Source organism: Bubalus bubalis, chromosome X, assembly GCF_019923935.1.
Source record: "Bubalus bubalis isolate 160015118507 breed Murrah chromosome X, NDDB_SH_1, whole genome shotgun sequence".
Classification (NCBI taxonomy): Eukaryota; Metazoa; Chordata; class Mammalia; order Artiodactyla; family Bovidae; genus Bubalus; species Bubalus bubalis.
Window position 1 is genome coordinate 42,829,688 of NC_059181.1, and position 21,489 is coordinate 42,851,176.

The window sequence follows — 21,489 nt, forward strand, 5'->3', positions numbered from 1 at the left end:
TACCTGAAGCTAACAGAATATTGTAAATCAACTATATTTCCAAAAATTTTTTAAATTCTCACTCTTTTCATATGCTCAAAACTGGTGAGAGGTTTCATCAGACAAGAAATTGGTTTTTAGGTCTTTCATTTAAAGTTTCCCATTTTCATCTATCTCAGGATTTACCTTGGTAATTAATATCGAATGTAACTTGGCACCTCAAATCATGTACTTTAACAAGATGTCATAATTGCAGTATCACAGTTTAAGTGCTACTCTGGTGGCTCAGATGGTAAAGGGCCTGCCTGCAGTGTGAGAGGCCCACATTCAATCCCTGGGTTGGGAAAATCCCCTGGAGAAGGGCATGGCAACCCACTCCAGTATTCTTCCCTGGAGAATCCCATGGACAGAGGAGCCTGGAGGGCCATAGTCCATGGGGTTACAAAGAGTCGGACATGACTGAGCGACTAACACTTTCATTTTCTTTTCTATGTCCATACAGAACAAGAAGTAATACTGGGAGAACACTGGGCATCCTCCACTGGCCTGGCTGGAGGACCAGGAGAATCCTGAAGAAGGTAATTCCTGGTAGAAGGTAACTCCTGAGGAAGGAGATTCCTGGCTGGTCCAGGAGATTCCTGAAGAAGGTAATCCCTTACTTGACTCTTTCATAATGAGTGTTCCCTCATGGCTCAGATGGTAAAGAATCTATCTGCAATGCAAGAGACCCGGGTTTGATCCCTGGATCAGGTAGATAACCCAGAGAAGGGAATGGCAACCCACTCCAGAATCCTTGCCTGGAGAATTCCATGGACAGAGGAGCCTGGTGAGCACAAACATTTTTCACTTAATGGATATGCTGGAGTTGAGTAGTATGACAACTCTCAGGGTGGGTGGGGCTGTTTTAAAGTGCAACATGCTCAAGTAGACACTCCTAAGCCAAATACATTATATTTCTAGACAGATGCAAAAACCAAAATTGTTGCAGAAGTCTTTTTATTTTGGCCATGCCACACAGCATGTGGGAACCTTAGTACCCTGACCAGGGATCCAAACCATGCCTCTTGCAGTAGAAACTTGGAGTCCCAACCACCAGACTGCTAGGGAAATCACTTCATAAGTCTTAGTTGGTTTTTTCATCTCCTCATTTAGTCTCTAAAGTTCTTACAAATTCACAAGTGTAAATGTCACTGTAAAATCAGAAACTATATTATTATCTATTAATCCTGGGAGATTTCTTAAATGTCATTTATGCTAAGAATAATAACATTCATTTTCTAAAGCAGCATGTGAGAATTGTCATTTATGGATTTAACATATATCCTGATAAAAGCTGACCTTGGGAGTTGAAATGTATGAGTACTTTGAAATGAATATCTCATTTAAAAAGTAGTTCAAATAGGATTTAATGGACTGTGGAACTGTGGTTTTAAATTAATGAGTGTACCTAGTAAAAAGCTTTGCACTAACAGGCATATGAAAGGTCAACTGAAATATTACAATTATCTTAATTGTTAAAGCATCTTGCTTATTAATATGTCAATTATTTTGACAGCCTTTGGGGGGGCAGAAACAAGGAGCTTTGTCTTTTAGCATCCTTATCATATCATTATAAATCACTTGCCAAGTGCTCACATAGATGCCACCCATGATGGATCACACAATCAAAATGCATGCATCATCTGAGCTTCAAGGAAATTTTGACTAAATGCTTTTAAGCCTCAATTATATGCCTAATACTGAATCTTGATTTGATCTATCAAAACCCTGAAAGTCATTACCCAGAAAGAAAAGACAACAGACATCTGGTCAATCAACTTTATTTGAATTACCCAAATGTGCACCAACCTTTGTATCCAGATTCAGTGGAGGATACAAAAGGAAGAAAAGACAAGAACTCTTACCATGAAAAAAAGGTAAAATGAGCTGAAGACACACTGCCCAAGACAGTAAGACTTAAGGATATATACTGAGTAGTAGCATCTGAGCAGCACAAAACAGCTTAGTACAGAGTAAACCTACCCAAGGGAACACAGCAACCTTGGCAGGGAGTAGAGAAGGGTGATTGGGCAATCCATCCTGAGAGATGGGATAAAGCAATGGACCTGTGTCCTAGTCACCAAAATATCAGTGGCTTATTGTGGACATTGAGCCATTAAGTTCCTCCTCTCTCCATTTCAGTTTGCTCAATTCTAAAATAGAAAGTAAGGGTTGGATGGTGTCTAAGTTCTTCCAGCTGTAACAATATGGGATTCTAAGGACAAATGTAGAGAACCTGGAAGGTTGTGGACATTACAGGAAAGAGGAAGGACAAGCACAAAGCCATAGAAGTAAGAAAAAAGTAGTGTGTGTGTGTGTGTGTGTGTGTGTGTGTGTGCCTGGGCAATGTATAGTAGGATAGCAAGGACCTTTCACAAGCCAATTGAACTACTGTAAAGATTCTGGAGCCAGTGAACTTGGAAGTGGGTGAGACAGAGTGCTAAGCTAGGTACTAGACAATACACAGGTGCCAAAATGGAGAAAGAGAGACTGTGTATCCTGTGGTCAGAAAGTCTGACTGATCGTTATGCTCGCCGCCTCACTCTACATTCTTTGCATCTTTGTGGAACTTTATTACAATGCCTTCCCCCAAACCCACACACCAGGGTGTGGTTACAGATGCCCTCTCTTTAGATTCGCACCAGGAGCCCCCTCTTGTGGGCCAGGTAGCCGAGAGCAGTTGCTGAAAAGATGGTGGTCAGTCCAATCAGCTTCAGCAGGCCTGGCACGGAGGGCAAATGCCTTTGCAAGAAGGTGGTGGTGATGGGCTTCGCAGGGACATCCTGGGGTCAGAGAATACTTGGTGTCAGTACAGGGCTTGTGCACCTTGCTCCAAGAAGTCTGTATTTCCCTGAATGTGACTCACATTTGCCAACCTCCAGGCCATGAAACATCACATTCCCTTTGCTCAGAACATTCATCTCCATTCCCCACCAGTTGTTGTTCAGTTGCTTGGTCATGCCCGACTCTCTGAGACCCCATGGACTGCAGCATGCCAGGTCTCCCTGTCCCTCATCAACTCCCAGAGTCTGCCCAAGTTCATGTCCATTGAGTCAGTGATGCTCTTCAACCACGGGGCCCTTGAATTAGCTAACTCTGACCACTAACTTCAAGCCTCAGTTTCCCCCTCACTTCCTCCAGGAGCCTTTCCAGTGCCCCCAAGCTAAGTTGACTCTCTCTTTTTACATTCTCAGCATGTCATCTTCATCACACATGGGGCTTTTTGGTTGTCATCTCTTCTCCCCACCACGTGCTGAGCTCTGAAAGTGCAGTTGTACCATTATCCCAGTGGCTGATGGCACAATAAGTATTGTGCCAGTGGCAGGTTGCACAATAAATATGTGTTGAGTGAATTGATCTATGGTCCACTCAGTCCTCAATCCCATCTCTGACAGAAGCACTAAGAGAAAGACTTCAGGGTGGCCAGGCTATTGCCTTTGACCTTCTTCCTGATAGACGAGTAACTCGGACCTTTCAGACACTTGTCCTTTACAATGCATTTCACTCTATCCCTCTACGTATCCTTCCTTCCAGTCAGGAAAATCTCCTGGGGTCTTATTACAAAATGATAGGCATATTGAAAATGCATTTTTAATTTAAATCTGCTCTGTTTCATTCCACTTCTTTGCCCTCTGAACAGAGTATACTGACTTATCTTCCCTTCATTTCCTCCACCCTATCACCAGGTTAGAGATTTATTCAAGAGACCTTTATTGAGTTCTTAATAAGCCTAGAACTCTCTGAGTAATCTCACCAGACCAAAAAAATACTTTTTCCTAATAATCTGCAAGGCATGTGGCAACTACAAATTTATCAAAGGTCTTCTAAATCCCTCACCTCTGCCCTAACCCATGACATCTCTTTAAACATCCATGGGTTGAATCACTACAGGGAGGGTCTGTGAATATATACAAGTGTGTTCTATTTGCAAATAACTGTTCTCAAAGGAAAGAAATTAATTCATGAAATAAAATAGAACCTACCACAGACTCTGGTTCAGGCAACCAGATTTCATCCTCTGGGATCTTGCCCATGGCATGCAGGATCTGAAAAGAAAGAGCATGTTGGTGAATAACAAAAACAACACTGTCTTTCTCCCAATCTACTAATCTTTCTCTTAATCTCCTAATCTGCTCTTTAAATACAGACTAACAATGTCTTTTGGGATATCCATTATACACTCCAGGGTAAAAGCCAGTGTAGTCCACTGAACCCTCAAAAATATCCAAAAGATCTTTCATCTGTGGCATCTTGGGGTTCCCTGGTGGCTCAGTGGTAAGGAATCTGCCTGCAACACAGGAGACTCAGGTTCGATCCCTGGGTTGGGAAGATTCCCTGGAGGAGGGCATGGCAACCCACTCCAGTATTCTTGCCTGGAGAATTCCAAGGACAGAGGAGCCTGGTGGGCTACAGTCCATAGGGTCGCACAGAGTCAGACACAACTGAGAGACTAAGCACATTCATTAGACTCACAATAAATCTTAGTAGCCGCAAACACGCCTTAATAGGGATGAGACCAGAGGAACTGTCAGAAAATACATAAATGAATTCTGAGTCCTAGGGTAAACATGTTTGGTTTCATAATATTAGACCGAGGTTCTCTCTCAAGTATAGCCATGGTGATATTTTGCCCCATGGAGTCTTTTTACCTTGGACTCATTACTTTGGGGTTAAGGTGTTCATTTCACCCAAGACTCCTGTTTAAAAGGGTGTTTTGTGGTTTTTCAGATGGGGGTTAATGGGCAGTTGGCCTCCAGGATCTCAGACATCTTTAACCTGCTTGTCAGGACCCTGAGTTACTTCCTTCTCCACAGCGCATGACCTCAGGCCCTACCTCTCGGGCTGCTCTCTCGCCAGCCTCCACAGCCCCCTCCATGTAGCCACTCCAGTGTGTGGCAGTCTCTGTGCCTGCGAAGTAAATCCTGCCCACTGGCTGGCGTAGAACCCTTGAAAAGAAAGCAAAGAGATAAAAGTGGTCAGTCTCAGAGAGCCAGAAGAGAGCCTTCCTACAAAGACCAAGGCTGGTCACTTTCCTCAGATTTTAAATGTCAGGAAGTCCAGTGGCAATTTTGGAATGAGGTTCATAGTTTCCTTCAGTTCTTGCATGATCTTTGTCACAGACAAAAGTGGAATAAAATCCCAAATTCATTCCTGCACCAAGAACTTACAGGTAAAGGGGCTGCCATCCCCCGAGGTAAAAGAAGCATTTGCTTTGAGTACATGAAGTGAGAAACTATATGTGCCCGGTCATGGATAAGCTCATTTTATGATTCACCAGGTTTGAACAAGGAGACTCGTACCCCAGTTTCCCACCTGGTCATTCCACCAGTGAATTTGGCAAAGTGTCCTCTCACTGAGCTCCAGCTTCCCCATCCCTTAAGGGGCATGATCCACTGATTTTTAAAACCTTTCTTACCAGTAACATTCAACAAATCTGTGCATATCACTATGACTCCACAATAACCATTCACTGAGCACTTTATCAGTGTGAAGAGTTTTATTGCATTAAATGATAAGCAGTTAACATTTTGGGGGGCACCAAGTGCTCCTCTAAGTGCATTAATCTTTACTACAACCCTATGAAGTCAATACTATCATTATCCTCATTTTGCAGATGAGAATATGGAGGTACAAGAACTATGGTGGACATTAGGTCCACCTAGACCTTACTTCAAGAATGAAGGACTTACTTCCAGCTGCTGAAAGGTAGTCTTCTGATGTCAGCACTGTTTGGCTATTGCCTCCACTAAAGAAAATTGCCCTGGGCTTCCTGGTGGCTTAGTGGTAAAGAATCCCTCTGCAATGCAGTAAATGTAAGAGATGCAGGTTTGATCCCTGGGTCAGGAAGATCCCCTGGAGGAGGAAATGGCAACCCACTCCAGTATTCTTGTCTGGAGAATCCCCATGGACAGAGGAGCTATGTAGGCTATAGTCCATGGGGTTGCAAAGAGTCAGATATGACTGAGTGACTAAGCAACAGCAACAACAAGAAGCCCATATGCTACATAATAGGACAGAAGGTCACAGCACTTGGTTTCTAAGAGGGACTGTTTGCTGTTACCCTGACAAAAATACCATAAGGGAGGCACCATCAATATGGCATTATGCATCCTATTCCATGTTTCCATTATACTCCAGATAATGGATGTGGATGTCCAGAGCTAATACCCTCACTCTTAGACAACACTGTACACCACTGGACCTTTCAAAGAAAACAAAACGAGTTGGCTTGAATTGGTGGGTTTTCTTTCACCTACCCTTATTGCAGCCATCAAGAAAAAAAAAAATCCAGGAGGACACTAGAAGATATTATAAAAGACTAGAATCCTGATAACAATACACAGCATCATCTGGAATTATCCATAGCCAGCATGGGTTGCAGAGCCTAAGGGTATTCAGGAAGGGTTTTCTAGGCAAGTATACTGGAGTGGGTTGCCAGGCCCTCCTCCAGGGGATCTTCCCAACCCAGGGATCGAACCGGAGTCTCCTGCATTGCAGGCAGACTCTACCACAGTGCCACCTGGGAAGCTTCAAAAGAGCTCACCTCTGCTTCAGGGAATGTAACCCCGGTCTCCCACCTGACAGGTAGGGATACTCATCACGGTACTAACAAGGAAGCTATGCACTAGGAAACCAAAAACAAAAATTGTGTGACTCACTTTATTGTAGTGGTCTGGAACTGAACCCTCAATATCTTCGAGGTCTGCCTATACTGAAGTTTTCAGCAGAATGCTTGGCAAATAGTTGGCACACAGGTAATAAGTGATGAATGAAACATTTATTACTGACATAGTCTACAATCAGCATATACAAAAATTAGCTTATTGACCCAGTAACTAATCAGGTGGTGCCCTTTTACTGCAGAATGATCTCGTAGATGATATTTTGCCATCTTCAGGAAGATGGGACAGTGCTAACCAAAGCCACTATATATCTTCTTGCAAGCAGGTTTTAATCCTTCTTTGACTGGTTTTCATGAACAGATTGATTAGCCGTTTACATTTACTCACACCCTTTTTTTTTTTTTTTCCTGTTGCATACTCAGGCTTTTACTCATCACTCTACATTTCCTATTCTGTTTAGATTGAGCTCTTGGTACCAAATGATCTCTTGGTTTAGTTTTACTCTAACGGTTAATAGTTACTGCTGTATTATTAATTCATACCTTGTTAACTACAATAAACTAAACACTAATGATTCATACTTGTCTGCACAACACTATAAAATGCTAAAGCCATTGAATTATGCATTTTGAATGGGTGAATTTTATTGTATGTGAATTCAGTTCAGTCGCTCAGTTGTGTCCAACTCTTTGCAACCCCATGGACTGCAGCATGCCAGGCCTACCTGTCCATCACCAACTCCTGGAGCTTACTCAAACTCATGTTCATCGAGTCAGTGATGCCATCCACCCATCTCATCCTCTGTCATCCCCTTCTCCTCCTGCCTTCAATCTTTCCCAGAATCAGGGTCTTTTCCAGTGAATCAGTTCTTCTCATCATGTGGCCAAAGTATTGGAGTTTCAGCTTCAACATCAGTCCTTCCAATGAGCACCCAGGACTGATCTCCTTTAGGATGGACTGGTTGGATCTCCTTGCAGTCCAAGGGACTCTCAAGAGTCTTCTCCAACACCACAGTTCAAAAGCGTCAATTCTTCGGTACTTAGCTTTCTTTATAGTTCAACTCTCACATCCATACATGACTACTGGAAAAACCATAGCCTTGACTAGACAGACCTTTGTTGGCAAAGTAATGGTATGTGAATTATATCCCAATAAAGATGTTTAAAAAAAGTATGCTCTCATTAATATACTGATTCTTGTCTACTGTATGCTACCTTGTGTTTTCTCATACACCTGATAAGGAAAATAAGGTTCAGAGAGAAGTGGCCTGTCCAGGATGGAAAAGTTGGTTATTGGTAGAATCAGGACTGGAACCCAAGTCCCTTTATTCCCAGTCTAGAACTCAATTTGTTTTTATAATGCTGTACCCATGTTGGCACTTATGTGGTACCATTTGAGGAAGTTTCACTGAGCCCTACACTTGCTATAAAGACAGTTCTTCTGACAATATACATGAACCCCCTATCTAAATTCCTAATCTTAGGCTGCAGTCTTCTTTGGTTCTATTGATTGGGATTGCTCCTTCAGAGGAATTCAGAGTCCAAAGTGCCACCATGATGTGGCATTGCAATGACTTCAGTAGTGAGATTCACAAGATACAAAGGAACCCAGAGATTTGGGGATTATTTTCCCCCAGCATTTATAAGAAACAAGGGAGTAGAGCTACATGAACCTTCTTAGAGTTATGTATTCAGATTCAGGGAATTTCAGTTAGAACTGAGCCCACTTTTACTCTACCTTCCATATTGAGTCATGATCCCAGGAGGGAAGTAGGAAGTGTAGCAACCTGCTGAGTACTGCTCCTCACACCAGTTCTTCTCTTCATAGTGCACTGGCTGCAAGGCAGAGTGACAAAAACTCAGAGAAGAATCAATGGAAGTGATCTCATCCAGAATAAATCAAACACATCACGGTGGCTTCATACTGGAGAACCAACATATATCTAAAGCGAAAGTCACTCAGTTGTGTCCAACTCTTTGCGACCCCATGGACTATACAGTCCATGGAATTCTCCAGGCCAGAATACTAGAGTGGGTAACCTTTCCCTACTCCAGGGGATCTTCCCAACCCAGGGATCGAATCCAGGTCTCCTGCACTGCAGGCAGATTCTTTACCAGCTGAGCCACAATGGAAGCCCAAGAATACTGGAGTGGGTAGCCTATCCCTTCTCCAGCGGATCTTCCTGACTCAGGAATCAAAGGGGGGGGTCTTCTGCACTGCAGGCAAATTCTTTATCAACTGAGCTATCAGGAAAGCCCTATGTCTAAAATAAAGCTTTATTGTTATGATGTTTTTAGAGATATGACTTTGGACATGTAAATGTCCTTGGTTATAAACTTCTAAGAAATTCTGACTTAGTTTTCACACTTGCTTCATTCATGTCCCAGGTACCGTTCATAAATTGCAATTGTCTAGCTCCATGTTTAAAGTGGTCTTAGGTATTAAGAAGCTTTTAGTGCCTAATAGTTTCAGGACAAGTTTGAAAAAGGATTTATGCTTACTAGAGTAAGGAGGAGGAAAAAAAAAGTAGAAAGACTGCCTGTTAAGTAAAAAGAATGACCAGATTCACATTTTTGGTGCAAGTCAACTTTGTTAAGAGAAGCTAGGACAGACGACTTAATGTTTTCATGGGATATAGGCAATTCTGTTGATGGAAATGTGGAATGCTGTGCTGTGCTTAGTCACTCAGTCATGTCCGACTCTTTGAGACCCTATGGACTGTAGTCCGCCAGGTTCCTTTGTCCATGGGGATTCTCCAGGCAAGAATACTGGAGTAGGTTGCCATGCCCTCTTCCAGGGGATCTTTCCAACCCAGGGATCAAACACAGGTCTCCTGAATTGCAGGCAGATTCTTTACCAGCTGAGCCACAAGGGAAGCCCAAGAATACTGGAGTGGGTAGCCTATCCCTTCTCCATGGGAACTTCCTGACCCAGGAATCGAACTGGGGTCTCTTGCATTGCAGGCAGATTCCTTACCAGCTGAAGCCCATTGATGGCAATACATGCAGGCAACGATCAGCCTGAAAAATATGTTTTTCCCATGAACAGGCAAAACATTAGCTGAGGTTTTGTGAACTTCAAGTTGTACTAAAAAAAGTAAACATAAGTGTTATCATTAAGCATTATTTTGAAAAGTTGTTAATAAAATCAACATGGCAAGTCTTAAGAGAAAAATGTTAGTTGTAAAAAGAGATTTGGAAAAGATGTTTCATTTAAAACAATTGTAGTCACACATGGGACTTTGGATAGCTATTTGTAACAATGAACAAAAGGGCACAACGCCCCTTCTGCTAGGTATAAGTGGCTCTGATGCCTCTGGCCCAGCCCTCTTCCCTCTCAGCATCTGAGTGTGATAACCACCTTACAAGCATGCTTCTCTGCCTATATCCAGTCAGCCAATCAGAAGAAAGTTTGGACTTCATGTTTCACCTTTCCCTGATCCCAGGACAAATGCCAAAGCAACTGCCACTCTGTATGCCAAGAGCAAACAACTCATTTTTATCATCAGAAATTAATTATACATATTTTTCTAAGAAAAAGAGACTGTTCCCCTGTTAAAAATGATCAGCTTTTTGGGAATTTGAGAACTGCTTTCCCCTCCCACTGGGGTTCCCCAAACAACCATCTCACAGGTGGTTGGAGGAACCTCAGCTCTGCGCTGCCTCAGCCTGAGGGTGTCTCAGAACGTAACTTCAATAAAGCTTGAGTATCTACCAGGGAGAAATATCTTGAACTGTAATTTTTAAATAGAAAGACCAGCCAATTTCAGCAGATGTGACAGGATTAATTTTTAATGTGCATAGAGTTTGGATTTTGCTACCTCACTCATAGTATCCTTGTGTCCAGAGGCTATGCTTATATTTTATCTTGTTAAATGGTGTATGACAGTGAAAAATGAAACAAAACCCATTCTTCATTATTATATTTCTCTCCAAACCAATCAATTTGTCATTCTTGTTCATTTGCTGAGGACAAATTCTTTGAAGCTTCAAGAGCATGTGTTTCACCTATAACAAGTAACTCTTGCTTTAAAAGGATGAACAAAAATGACAAATTCAAAAACCACAACAACTTTTGACTAGGAGGAAATCAGCCATTGCAAAGTTGAGCAAAATAAATGTTCAAGGGATAAGATGAAGCCACGGAGCTGTTCAAGTAGGTCATGATGTGTGGTGCAGAGATTTGGATTTAAGAGGCTTAACAAGTTAAATATTCTTAGTCCCTTCATTAGATTTTCCTTATGCTTTAACCACTCATTTGTACAATGTTTTCCATTGTCTTCAAATGCTTCATGGATAACTGGATTTAATAATAGCTTTCAAAAGGTGATGTAATCCGTGTCAAAACATTAAAACCCAGCAGTCTGGTGAATGGAAGGAAACGTCAGCTCATTGTTTTAAATATTGATGGGGGTGGTGGTTATGGTTACTGGTTATGGGCACATTAGGTCCTTTGATTATCATCAAATGCCCCTACTTCCCTGCCTCGCATATCATCCCGCCTTTAGCCACGCAGAGGGGAGGAGAACTACTTGCAAAGATGTCTAGGAAGCTCAGCTAAGGCTCATCTTGAGCCAATCAGCATTGCTTCCCTGCTCCAGGAAGAGCTCTAAACTCAGGGACAAGGGAAGCATCACGTAAAACACATTAGTTTGCAGGGTCCTTAAGTTGCCACTTGGAGAAGAAAATGGCAACTCTCTCCAGTACTCTTGCCTGGAAAATCCCATGGATGGAGTAGCCTGGTAGGCTACATTCCATGGGGCTGCAAAGAATCAGACACAACTGAGTGACTTCACTTTCACTTTTCAAGCTGCCACTAGCCAGGGCCCATCCCTTCTGGGACAACTCATAAGTTGACCAGCCCTGTTGTGCACAGCCCTCCAAGAATAGATCAAGGAAAACATGAGCTCCAGAACCTGACTTGCATGAGCCCATCACTGCTAGGCCCAAGACAACAAAGAAAGATCTCTCGGGACTTCCCTGGTGGTCTAGTGGTTAAGATTCCCAGCTTCCACTGCAGGGTGCACAGATGCAATCCCTGGTCAGGGAACTAAGATCCCACATGCTGCACAGTGCTGCCAAAGTTGAAAAAAAAAGAAAGAAAAAGAAAAGCAAGATCTCTGTCCTATAGGGAAGGGTTGGGAAGCCTTACGTGCAAAGCTTCTTGTGAGCCCAGAACCTTTGCATAGAGGTCACAGAGTTTCTTCAACCTATGGGAAGAGGGGAGAAAAAATAAATAAATGAAAATGAAGAAGGAAGCAAAAGTGGAAGAGGTACCTATGATTCTCATCATTCAAAAAGATTCTGAGCCTCTGAACTTTTGCTTCCACTTGACATTTGATTTTAACTTTTCAAAACAAGGCACTTTATTTTAGTTCCAGTATCTGAAATCTACGAGGTCACAAAAAGTTATAATGAAAAGAAAGGGATGCATCGCCTGCGTCACCAGGGGCACAGGGCAATTTACTCATTCATCGAAGGAAACCTTGTGTACCTGTTGTCAATTTCCTAAGCACTGGAGATTCTGGGAGGACCAGGATAGGATTCCTGCTACCCTCCTTCTCTCCTCATCCCACTAAGAGGAAATGGGCAAAGTGGAGAAAGAACAACTTTGAATTCTGCTTCTGTCTCCTCCATGCTGTGAAGTCTTAAGCAGGTTACTTAAGCTCTTCGACCTTTAGTTTTGTCCACAAACTCGCCTGATTTTTTCACTAATCACAGTAAAACAGTGTGGCCCCAGGACCAGTAGCAACTGCATCATTTGGGAGCTTGTCAGAAATGCAGACTCTCAGATCTCATCCCAGACCTGCCAACTCAGAAACAGCAGTGGCAGCATCTGTGTTTTCACAAACCTTCTAGGTGATTAAGTTTGAGAACCATGGGTAGAAAGCATACAGAGTTTCCAGGTGAATAACTGGTTGTTGTTGTTCAGTTGCTCAGTCGTGTCCGACTCTTTTTGACCTCATGGACTGCATGCAGCACTCCAGGCTGCCCTGTCCCTCACTATCTCCACAACAACTGGTACATATGTAATAATGCTTGATAAATGATAGCTCTTAAGAGATTTAGTCTTATGGGGGAATCGGATACAAGCCAAAAGTTATAATTAGTTAATTAAGGTACAAGATTAGACTTATTTCCATTCTGATTTTTAGAGAATAGCATTGTTAAACGGGATCTTACAGGTGGTATAAAGTTAGGCCAATGACTTTCAAAAGTATTAGTATTATTATCATTATTATTATTTTAAATACAGGAACTCTTTCTACAAATAAAAATATATGAAGATGCCTAGTATATGTATAATTGAGTCAGTTTGCTGTGCAGAAGAAATTAACATAACATTGTAAATTAGCTATGTTTCAATAAAATAAATTTAAAAAGAAAATTCCTAATTTCTCCTCCCTTCTTCCCTCTCTTCCATCCCTCCTTCCTTCCATCCTTCCTCCCTTCTTTCTACCCTGCCATCTCTCTTTCTTTCACTTTTTCTTTCTAATTTCTTTTTACATAAACGGACTAATTTGGCAGAAGCAGAGGAATAGTCAGACAGAACAAAGAAAATTAAATAGAACCAAATATATAAGGGAATTTAGAATCATAAAGGTGGGCATTTTAAACTCATGAAGAAAAGATAGATTATTTGATAAAATGGCACTGGGACAAATGGCTACCCTGAAAGAAGCAAAATTGGACTCCTATGTGACTTCTTACACCAAAATATATTTCAGAAGGATCAAAGATTTACACAGAATAGATGAAAACAGAAAAGCACTGAAAATGAGTACTTTAAAACAATCTTGAAATGAAATGGAAAAGTCTTTTCTATGCACGATAGACCATTCAGAAGCAATGATTTTAAAAACAGATCAACCTAACTTCATAAAAAGCTAAATATTTATTATAGTATAAAATAAATAAGCCATAAATATGATCAAAAGACATATTGGGAAAAGATCTGTTCCAGGCACTGGAAATTCAGCAGTGAACCAACCAGACAAAATTTCCTACTTTCATGGATTTTTTTCTTTTTACTGTTTTGCAACATTTTATTTTACTTAATACTGTAATATTAATATTTACAGATAATAGTACTTTCTTATTGGTTTATAACATGTTTTATTATATGTAATTTTTGTACATTCTTTTTTTTCCTATTCTTTTCCATTATGGTTTATCACCAGATATTGAATATAGTTCCCTGTGCTATACATCAGGACCTTGTTGTCTATCCATTCTATGTATAAGAGTTTGCATCTGCTAATTCCAAACTCCCAATCCATCCCTCCTTGGATCTTAATATTCTAGTGGGGACATTTTTAGGTAAGTGGTCCAATCAGCCCTCCATAGCCCTGGCCAAGCACGGTGGTGGCAATAGTCATAAAGCAGCGAGCTAAGAATGGAGGCAGGAGAGGGTGTGCCATTATGTATCCAGGGGCTCTTGTGTGTGCATGCTCATCATGTTCAACTCTTTGTGACCCCATGGACTGTAGCCCACCAGGCTCTTCTGTCCATAGTATTTTCCAGGCAAGAATACTGAGCTAGGTTGCCATTTCCTTCTCCAGGGGACCTTCCCGACCCAGGGATCAAACCCATGTCTCCTGCATCTCCTGCATTGGCAGGTGGGTTCTTTACCACTAGTGCCACCTGGGAAGCCCTCCAGGGGCTCTTAGTTGGTAAATATGTTATCAGGGAGGCTCCCAAGGTGGCGCAGTGGTAAAGAATCTGCCTGCCAAAGCAGGAGACACAGGAGACATGGCTTTGATCCCCGGGTTGGGAATGTGCCCTGGAGAAGGAAACAGCAACCTGCTCCAGTATTCTTGCCTGGGAAATCCCATGGACAGAAGAGCCTGGCAGGCTACAGTCTTTGGACTTGCAGAGTCGGACATGACTAAGCACGCACACCATGCCAGAAGCACACCATGTTATCAAGGGTGGTATGGGAATAAATAGTTGGTAGTGGTGAATACCAATTGCTGAAAGAAATTGCCACCTCCAAGGAACCTAGTCCGTCTGTACCTATACTTTTTCATTGTTATGCATCATTCATGCAGGATGTATGGCAGAGTGCCCTGCAAGGGGTCGTTTGTTTACCTGGTTATCTCCTCCCCCAGTAAGTTTTCAGCTCCTGGGCTATATCCATTTTTGTATTCTCCATAACTCCTTGCATGGTATCTTATGTATGATAAACTCAACAAATATTATTTTGAATACTTGGTTCTTCAGTTATCAGCCTTGTGCCTCTCTACAAGACCCTCATGATGAAACATAACAGACATGTCATGTTAGGAATACACATTAAGCAGTCTTTAAGTTAAAAAGTTAAGTGAAGTTGAAAGTAGGTAGAAAGAAGAAACAGAGAAAAAAAGGAGAGGGGTATGGGGTAGCGCAGGAAGGGAGAGAGGGGGGAAAGGAAGGAAGGGAGGGAGGCAGAGAGGGAGGAAGAAAGAACAGATACTTTTTTCCTTACCTTTCCTCCTTGGTAAGACGGGCCAGTTTTCTGGCTTTGTGGGCAAGGATAAATCTAAAACATACAAATAAGAAAATAGGGGAAAATCAATGGGTGCTATCATCTTGGCCTCATTTCTACAGCTACACATGTGTCTAGTGTACAAGTTAAAAGTAAACCAGAAGAAACAAACAACACACTATCTTATTTTATGTTCCATATTTTACTATTTAGGTGTTACATTCCTGACATTAAAAGATACCTTCTAATTTTAGGAATTCAAGGGACTAAAAACAGATCACTGGCCATAATTTTTGCCTAGGGGTATACCATGACTAAGCCATCTCCCCATATATGGCTGGTGGTCAATAGGAATACACCCTGGGTCTCAAATGCCTATTTAAGATCTGCCTGAGATTTTACAGTTCCATCCAGTTCTTGTTCTTTAGTTCCGTTTTCAATATGCTTCTCCCAATTGCCCAGCCTTCTAGAATCTGCCTCCATTTCCAGCCCTATGATTGTCTTCAACTAACCAACTGGTTTTGATCTCCCTCTTTTGACTTTTGGCTCTCTCTGAAATAAACTCATACATATCCTAAGACCCTTCTCAGTTTTGGCTGCTCCAGGTAATCACCACCTCTCCATCCCCATGACATCCACATCTACGTTGCTCTTCCCTACCAAACTGAGGACTGGGCTGGTCTTGGCTTCTCTCTTATGGGAAATCTCAGCATCCCACATAAGTACCCTCGATGCTCATGTAGCCTCCACAAGAAGCCTTGTTAGTGGAACACCGTAAGTCAAATCTTCATATCATGCTTTCAGAAAAGATAGCTTACCATAATATATCAACTCCCAGTGCTAAACATGAAGAAGAAAACTAGTATAACACATTTTAAAATGTTATTGATATTTTAATTCCTTTCTAAATTGTTATTCATTGTAAGATATTATTTAAAATTACTTTTTGGCCTTGCCATGTGGCTTGTAGGACCTGAGCAGGGATCGAACCTGTGTCCCCTGTAATGAAAGTATGGAATCCTAGCCAGTGGACTATCAGGGAATTACCAGAAGACATTATTTGTAAAAAATCAATAAGATCTTTCTCACTGCTGGATTTGGAGAAAAGTGACATTCGGTAAAAAATTATTGAACAAAGTCTGGGACACAATTATTGATAGTATAGGAATATATTGTCAATATGGAAGATCATCACACCACCACAAGCATGCCTTACCCTATTATGGCAGGATAGCTGCCATCAGGTTTAGTATCATCCAGTGCATAGGCAACTGGAGCTTCCTCTCCTTCAATAATCAGGCTTCCACAGTAATCTTGGAGAAAAACAAAATGGAAAAAGACATTCATCACCCTATCAAATTACCTGTAGCAGTTACAATGAAGCATACAGTTTTCAATTTGAGAAGCCCAAAAGATGAAAATAAGAACTTATACTCTAAATATATGAAGGAAATCAAACTGATGTTTGGAAAGTGAAGGAGCCAACATTTGGTGAAAAACTCAAATGCTAAGTTCCTCTCTGCAAAGAAGCAATGTGATATCATGAATTAATCCAGGCCACCATTAAACGAAATCTTATTTTCCCTTACCGTTACCACATGTGTCCCCATTTCTTTTTTGACAAAAAATCACATAAAACCAAAGATGTATTGAAGACATGCTAGTCTATTCCTGTAAAATAGAAGGCACTGAACATTCACATTTTATGAGGGGCCACTTAGATGGCGCTAGAGATAAAGAACCTGTCTGTCAATGTAGGAGACATAAGAGATGTGGGTTTGATCCCTGGGTCAGGAAGATCCCCTGGAGGAGGGTATGGCAACCCACTCCAATAGTCCTGCCTGGAGAATCTCATGGACAGAGGAGCCTGAGAGGTTATAGTCCGAAGGGCTGCAAAGAGTCAGATATGACTGAAGTGACATAGAGCACACGTACTTATTCTAACTAGTTCTTGATTATCTGTAGACAGGGCAGAGAGCATTTCATACAGCACCTCCAGAACAACTTGGGAAACAATTTCAGCTCATTCTGGACAAATGTGCTTATCCGATTCCCCTCCTGAACAAAAAAGATATGTAATTTTATCAAGAGAATACAACAGAGCAATGGTGAAAATGTCAGGGCAGAATTTTAAATGTTAGAATAAGATCCTACTACAGTGTACCACTCTTCCTGCTCCATCATTTACTAGGAAATTGGGGTTGTTTGAACAAAATTATGGTGGAACACCTTGGAACAAATGTTGTATAGAAAATCCAATGAGAGGGCTTCAAAATGAGGAATAAAGACTAGAGAAAGAACTTGGAGGATATGCAATGCCCCCAGCTTGTGTGTGAGCAGGCACACCTCTAGACCTTTGAACCTACATTTGCTTCTCTGTCTCCCTTCATGACCCTCCCCACTTTGCATCTGTGAGAATCAATATCCTAGTCGGTCACTGGATTGAGGGGCACTTGCATGCCCCTCAGGTGTACTGCAGAGAAGGCAATGGCACCCCACTCCAGTACTCTTGCCTGGAAAATCCCATGGACGGAGGAGCCTGGTGGGCTGCAGTCCATGGGATCGCTAAGAGTCGGGCACGACTGGGCCACTTCACTTTCACTTTTCACTTTCATGCATTGGAGAAGGAAATGGCAACCCACTCCAGTATTCTTGCCTGGAGAATCCCAGGGACGGGGGAGCCTGGTAGGCTGCCATCCATTGGGTCGCACAAAGTCAGACACGACTGAAGCAACTTAGCAGCAGTAGCAGATGTACTGGGGCTAGAAAAAACATTGAGAAAACTGAACTACAGGGAGAAGAAATGTTTAAAGTCTGTTGGAGAATTTAAGAAGATTTAAGAAGAGAAATAGCTAAGGAATCACCATGTTGTAAGAAGATAAGAAAGAAGACAGGATGTGATAAGAGAAAAGAGCAAGGGCACACTGGTCACATAGTCAGCTGAACTGGCTGGGGTGGAGGCCCTGCTTCCTGGGCAGAGATGCTGCTTGGCCTCTGTACCACCCAGGTGCACTGGGAGGAAGCAAAGGACCAAGGGGCAGAGAGAAGAGCCCTGTTCATGCCAGGACAAATCATGTGACAACAGTAGTATTTCTGTCATTTGTAGGTAGAAAGCTCAGGAGTTCTGCCCATGCACAGGGGACTTCTGATTAACTTGGTCCAGCCTTACTCTTAAAAAGGGGCATTCAGAGACATCTAGACATTTAACAAAGTCCTTTAACAAAAGAAGCAGACAAAAGCAGAAACAAACTAACAAACAAAAAGGAACCCTCAGGAAAAAAAGACAAAGAGAGGAAGTACCCCCCAAAGTGGCAAGTAACATCCTCAGGGAGAAAAAAGGATATTGTACCTATGGTCCGTGAAAAAGAGGACTATTCCCAGGTGGTGCTAGTGGTTTAAAAAATAAAACAAAACCTGCCTGCCAACACAGAAGATGTAAGAGATGTGGGTTCGAACCCTGGGTCAGGAAAATGCCCTGGAGGAGGGCATGGCAACCCACTCCAATATTGTTGCCTGGAGAATCCCATGGACAGAGGAGCCTGGAGGGCTGCAGTCTATAGGGTCACACAGATTTGGACATGACTGAAATAACTTAGTACATGCATGCAAAGAGGACTATTCAGAATCAAATAATACATGAGAAGCTTTTTTTAGTGTGGGAGTGTGGAAGGAGGAATGCCTAGCTGATGATCACATTCATCTGGAAGAATGATATTTACCAAGGACAAAATTATAGGAAAAATAATGAAGAGAGAATGTGTGTGCGTAGTAAGTTGCTTCAGTGTTGTGTGACTCTTTGCAATCCCATGGACTGCAGCCCTCCAGGCTCCTCTGTCCATGGGATTTTCCAGGCAAGAATACTGGAGTGGGTGCCATGCCCTCCTCTAGGGCATCTTCCTTACTCAGGGATCAAACCCAAGTCTCTTAGGTCTCCTGAATTGACAGGCAGGTTCTTTTCCACTAGCACCACCTGGGAAGCCAGAGAGAGACTCTTGTACCAAATATCAAACATATATCTTATAGCCACAGGGATTACAATAGTACAAGTGCTTCTAAAGGGCTAGAAAATAGAAATCTGTGTTCTCTAAAGTGGAGTGTGCACACCTAGATTGCACATCTGGATAGAGGAGAAAGATATTAGAAATTCTTATTTTCAATTTTAACTGTTTTGACTACTCTTGTATATCTTATAATAAACATATCTTTTTTTCTGACATAATTTAGAAATAATATATTCAGTGGTTTTTTGTTTAGTCGCTAAGCTGTGTCTGATTCTTTTGCGACGCCCATGCATTGTAACCCACCAGGCTCCTCTGTCCACGGGATTTCCCAGGCACGAATACTGGAGTGGGTCTCCATGCCCTCCTCCAGAGGATCTTCCTGACCCAGGAATCCAACCTGCATTGGATTCTTTACTGCTGGCGGATTCTTTACTGCTGAGCCACCGGGGAAGCCCCTTTTATATAGAGTGCTACAAAAAAACACATTTGGAACCCGGTGACAAAGATCAGAGAAAAAGAATGGTTGGTCCAGAAAAGCCCCATGTAGATATATTTCCTAGTAGGATGAAACCATCATAAACACATTTTTAAAAAACGATGCACTGGAAGAAAATATTTGCAACAGATGCAGAAAAAAATTAATGAGCACAGGACAAAGAGATAATTGACAAAATGATTTTACATAGTTCTGAAGCCTTATTAATGATAAAAGTTACAGATTTTATAAAAAAGAAATGCTTCTATTCAAATCTTCAGAGCGATACAGAAGAAGTTGTTTATTGCAGCATCGTATATAATAGCAAAAACTTAAAAACAATGGAAATGCCTATTGTCAGCATAACTACTGGACACATTTTGATAGAGCCATACAGGGAATTACTGTTTATTCACTTGTTGAAATAAAGTAGATTTAAATGCCAAAATGTGGAGAAATATCTGTGGTCACAGAGGGAAGCAGCTTAGCACCAGCAAGCTCTCCATGGTGGGTCACTATCCAGTTCTTTGGAAAAGATAAATTACTTGCTCAACTGATGCGCCAACCCAGTAACAGTCCTAAATAGAATGTCCTGCAAAGGCGGAGGATTAGGAGGCTGCAATGTGGTGGAAAGGGGTAGATACAGTAAGAACTGTCCTAAGGGAAAAACATGGAACTTTCCCCCTTTGCCTGCAGCATAACCTTCCTCTCATCTTCTGTAATATAGGTCCTCATTTCAGTCCACCCTTCCCTTTGCCCTCAGTCTCAGGTACTGACTGTTCTTACCTGGCCTCCTCTTGGAAGAAAAGGAGCTGTGCTGTTCAATATAGTAGGCATGTGTGGCTTTTGTACATTTGATTTTTTTTTCTTTTTTTAAGCTTTTAAATTTCATATTGGAGTAAAGTTGATTAACAGTGTTGTGATATTTTCACACACCAAGGAAACCAGAATTGAAAGAGACATGTGTACCCCAATGTTCATCGCAGCACTGTTTATAATAGCCAGGACATGGAAGCAACCTAGATGTCCATCAGCAGATGAATGGATAAGAAAGCTGTGGTACATACTGGAGTATTACTCAGCCATTAAAAAGAATACATTTGAATCAGTTCTAATAAGGTGGATGAAACTGGAGCCTATTATACAGAGTGAAGTAAGCCAGAAAGAAAAACACCAATACACTATACTAACGCATATATATGGAATTTAGAAAGATGGTAATGATAACCCTGTATGCGAGACAGCAAAAGAGACACAGATGTATAGAACAGTCTTTTGGACTCTGTAGGAGAGGGCGAGGGTGGGATGATATGGGAGAATGGCATTGAAACATGTATATTATCATATGTGAAACGAATCTCCAGTCCAGGTTCGATGCATGAGACAGGGTGCTCGGGGCTGGTGCACTGGGATGACCCTGGTGGATGGGATGGGGAGGGAGGTGGGAGGGGGGTTCAGGATGGGGAACACATGTACACCCATGGTGGATTCATGTCAATGTATGGCAAAACAATACAATATTGTAAAGTAAAAAAATTAATTAATTAATTTAAAAAACCAATGTGATATTTTCAAGGGTATAGCAAAGTGACTCAGTTAATACATTAATATATATATACACGTATCTACTCTTTTTCAGATTCTTTTCCCGTTTAGGTTATTATAGAATATTGAGCCAAGTTCCCTGTGCTATACATTTAAGACCTTGTTGGTTATCCATTTTAAATAGAGCAGTATGTACATGTCAATTTCCAAACTCCCTAACCATCCCTCCCCACAACCTTTCCCTACAAGGTAACCATAAATTCATTCTCTAAGTCTTTGAGTCTGTTTCTGTTTTGTAAATAAGTTCATTTGTATTTTTTCTTTTTAGATTCCACACATAAGTCATATCATATGGCATTTG

At 41.6% G+C, this 21,489-nt stretch overlaps 1 protein-coding gene across 1 annotated transcript in view; it reads right to left on the minus strand.

Moving 5' to 3' along the window:
* Positions 1–1,783: 1,783 nt before the first annotated feature.
* Positions 1,784–21,489, minus strand: part of MAOB (monoamine oxidase B) — a 118,674-nt gene continuing 98,968 nt past the window's right edge. Inside the window, exons 9-15 of the mRNA XM_025277115.2 lie at positions 16,324–16,420; positions 15,108–15,161; positions 11,793–11,850; positions 8,379–8,476; positions 4,853–4,964; positions 4,002–4,064; positions 1,784–2,801 (exon numbers count right to left, since the gene is read on the minus strand). Coding sequence (XP_025132900.1) covers positions 2,649–2,801; positions 4,002–4,064; positions 4,853–4,964; positions 8,379–8,476; positions 11,793–11,850; positions 15,108–15,161; positions 16,324–16,420 — 635 coding nt within the window. The 3' untranslated portion in view covers positions 1,784–2,648. The remainder of the gene's footprint in view (positions 2,802–4,001; positions 4,065–4,852; positions 4,965–8,378; positions 8,477–11,792; positions 11,851–15,107; positions 15,162–16,323; positions 16,421–21,489) is intronic.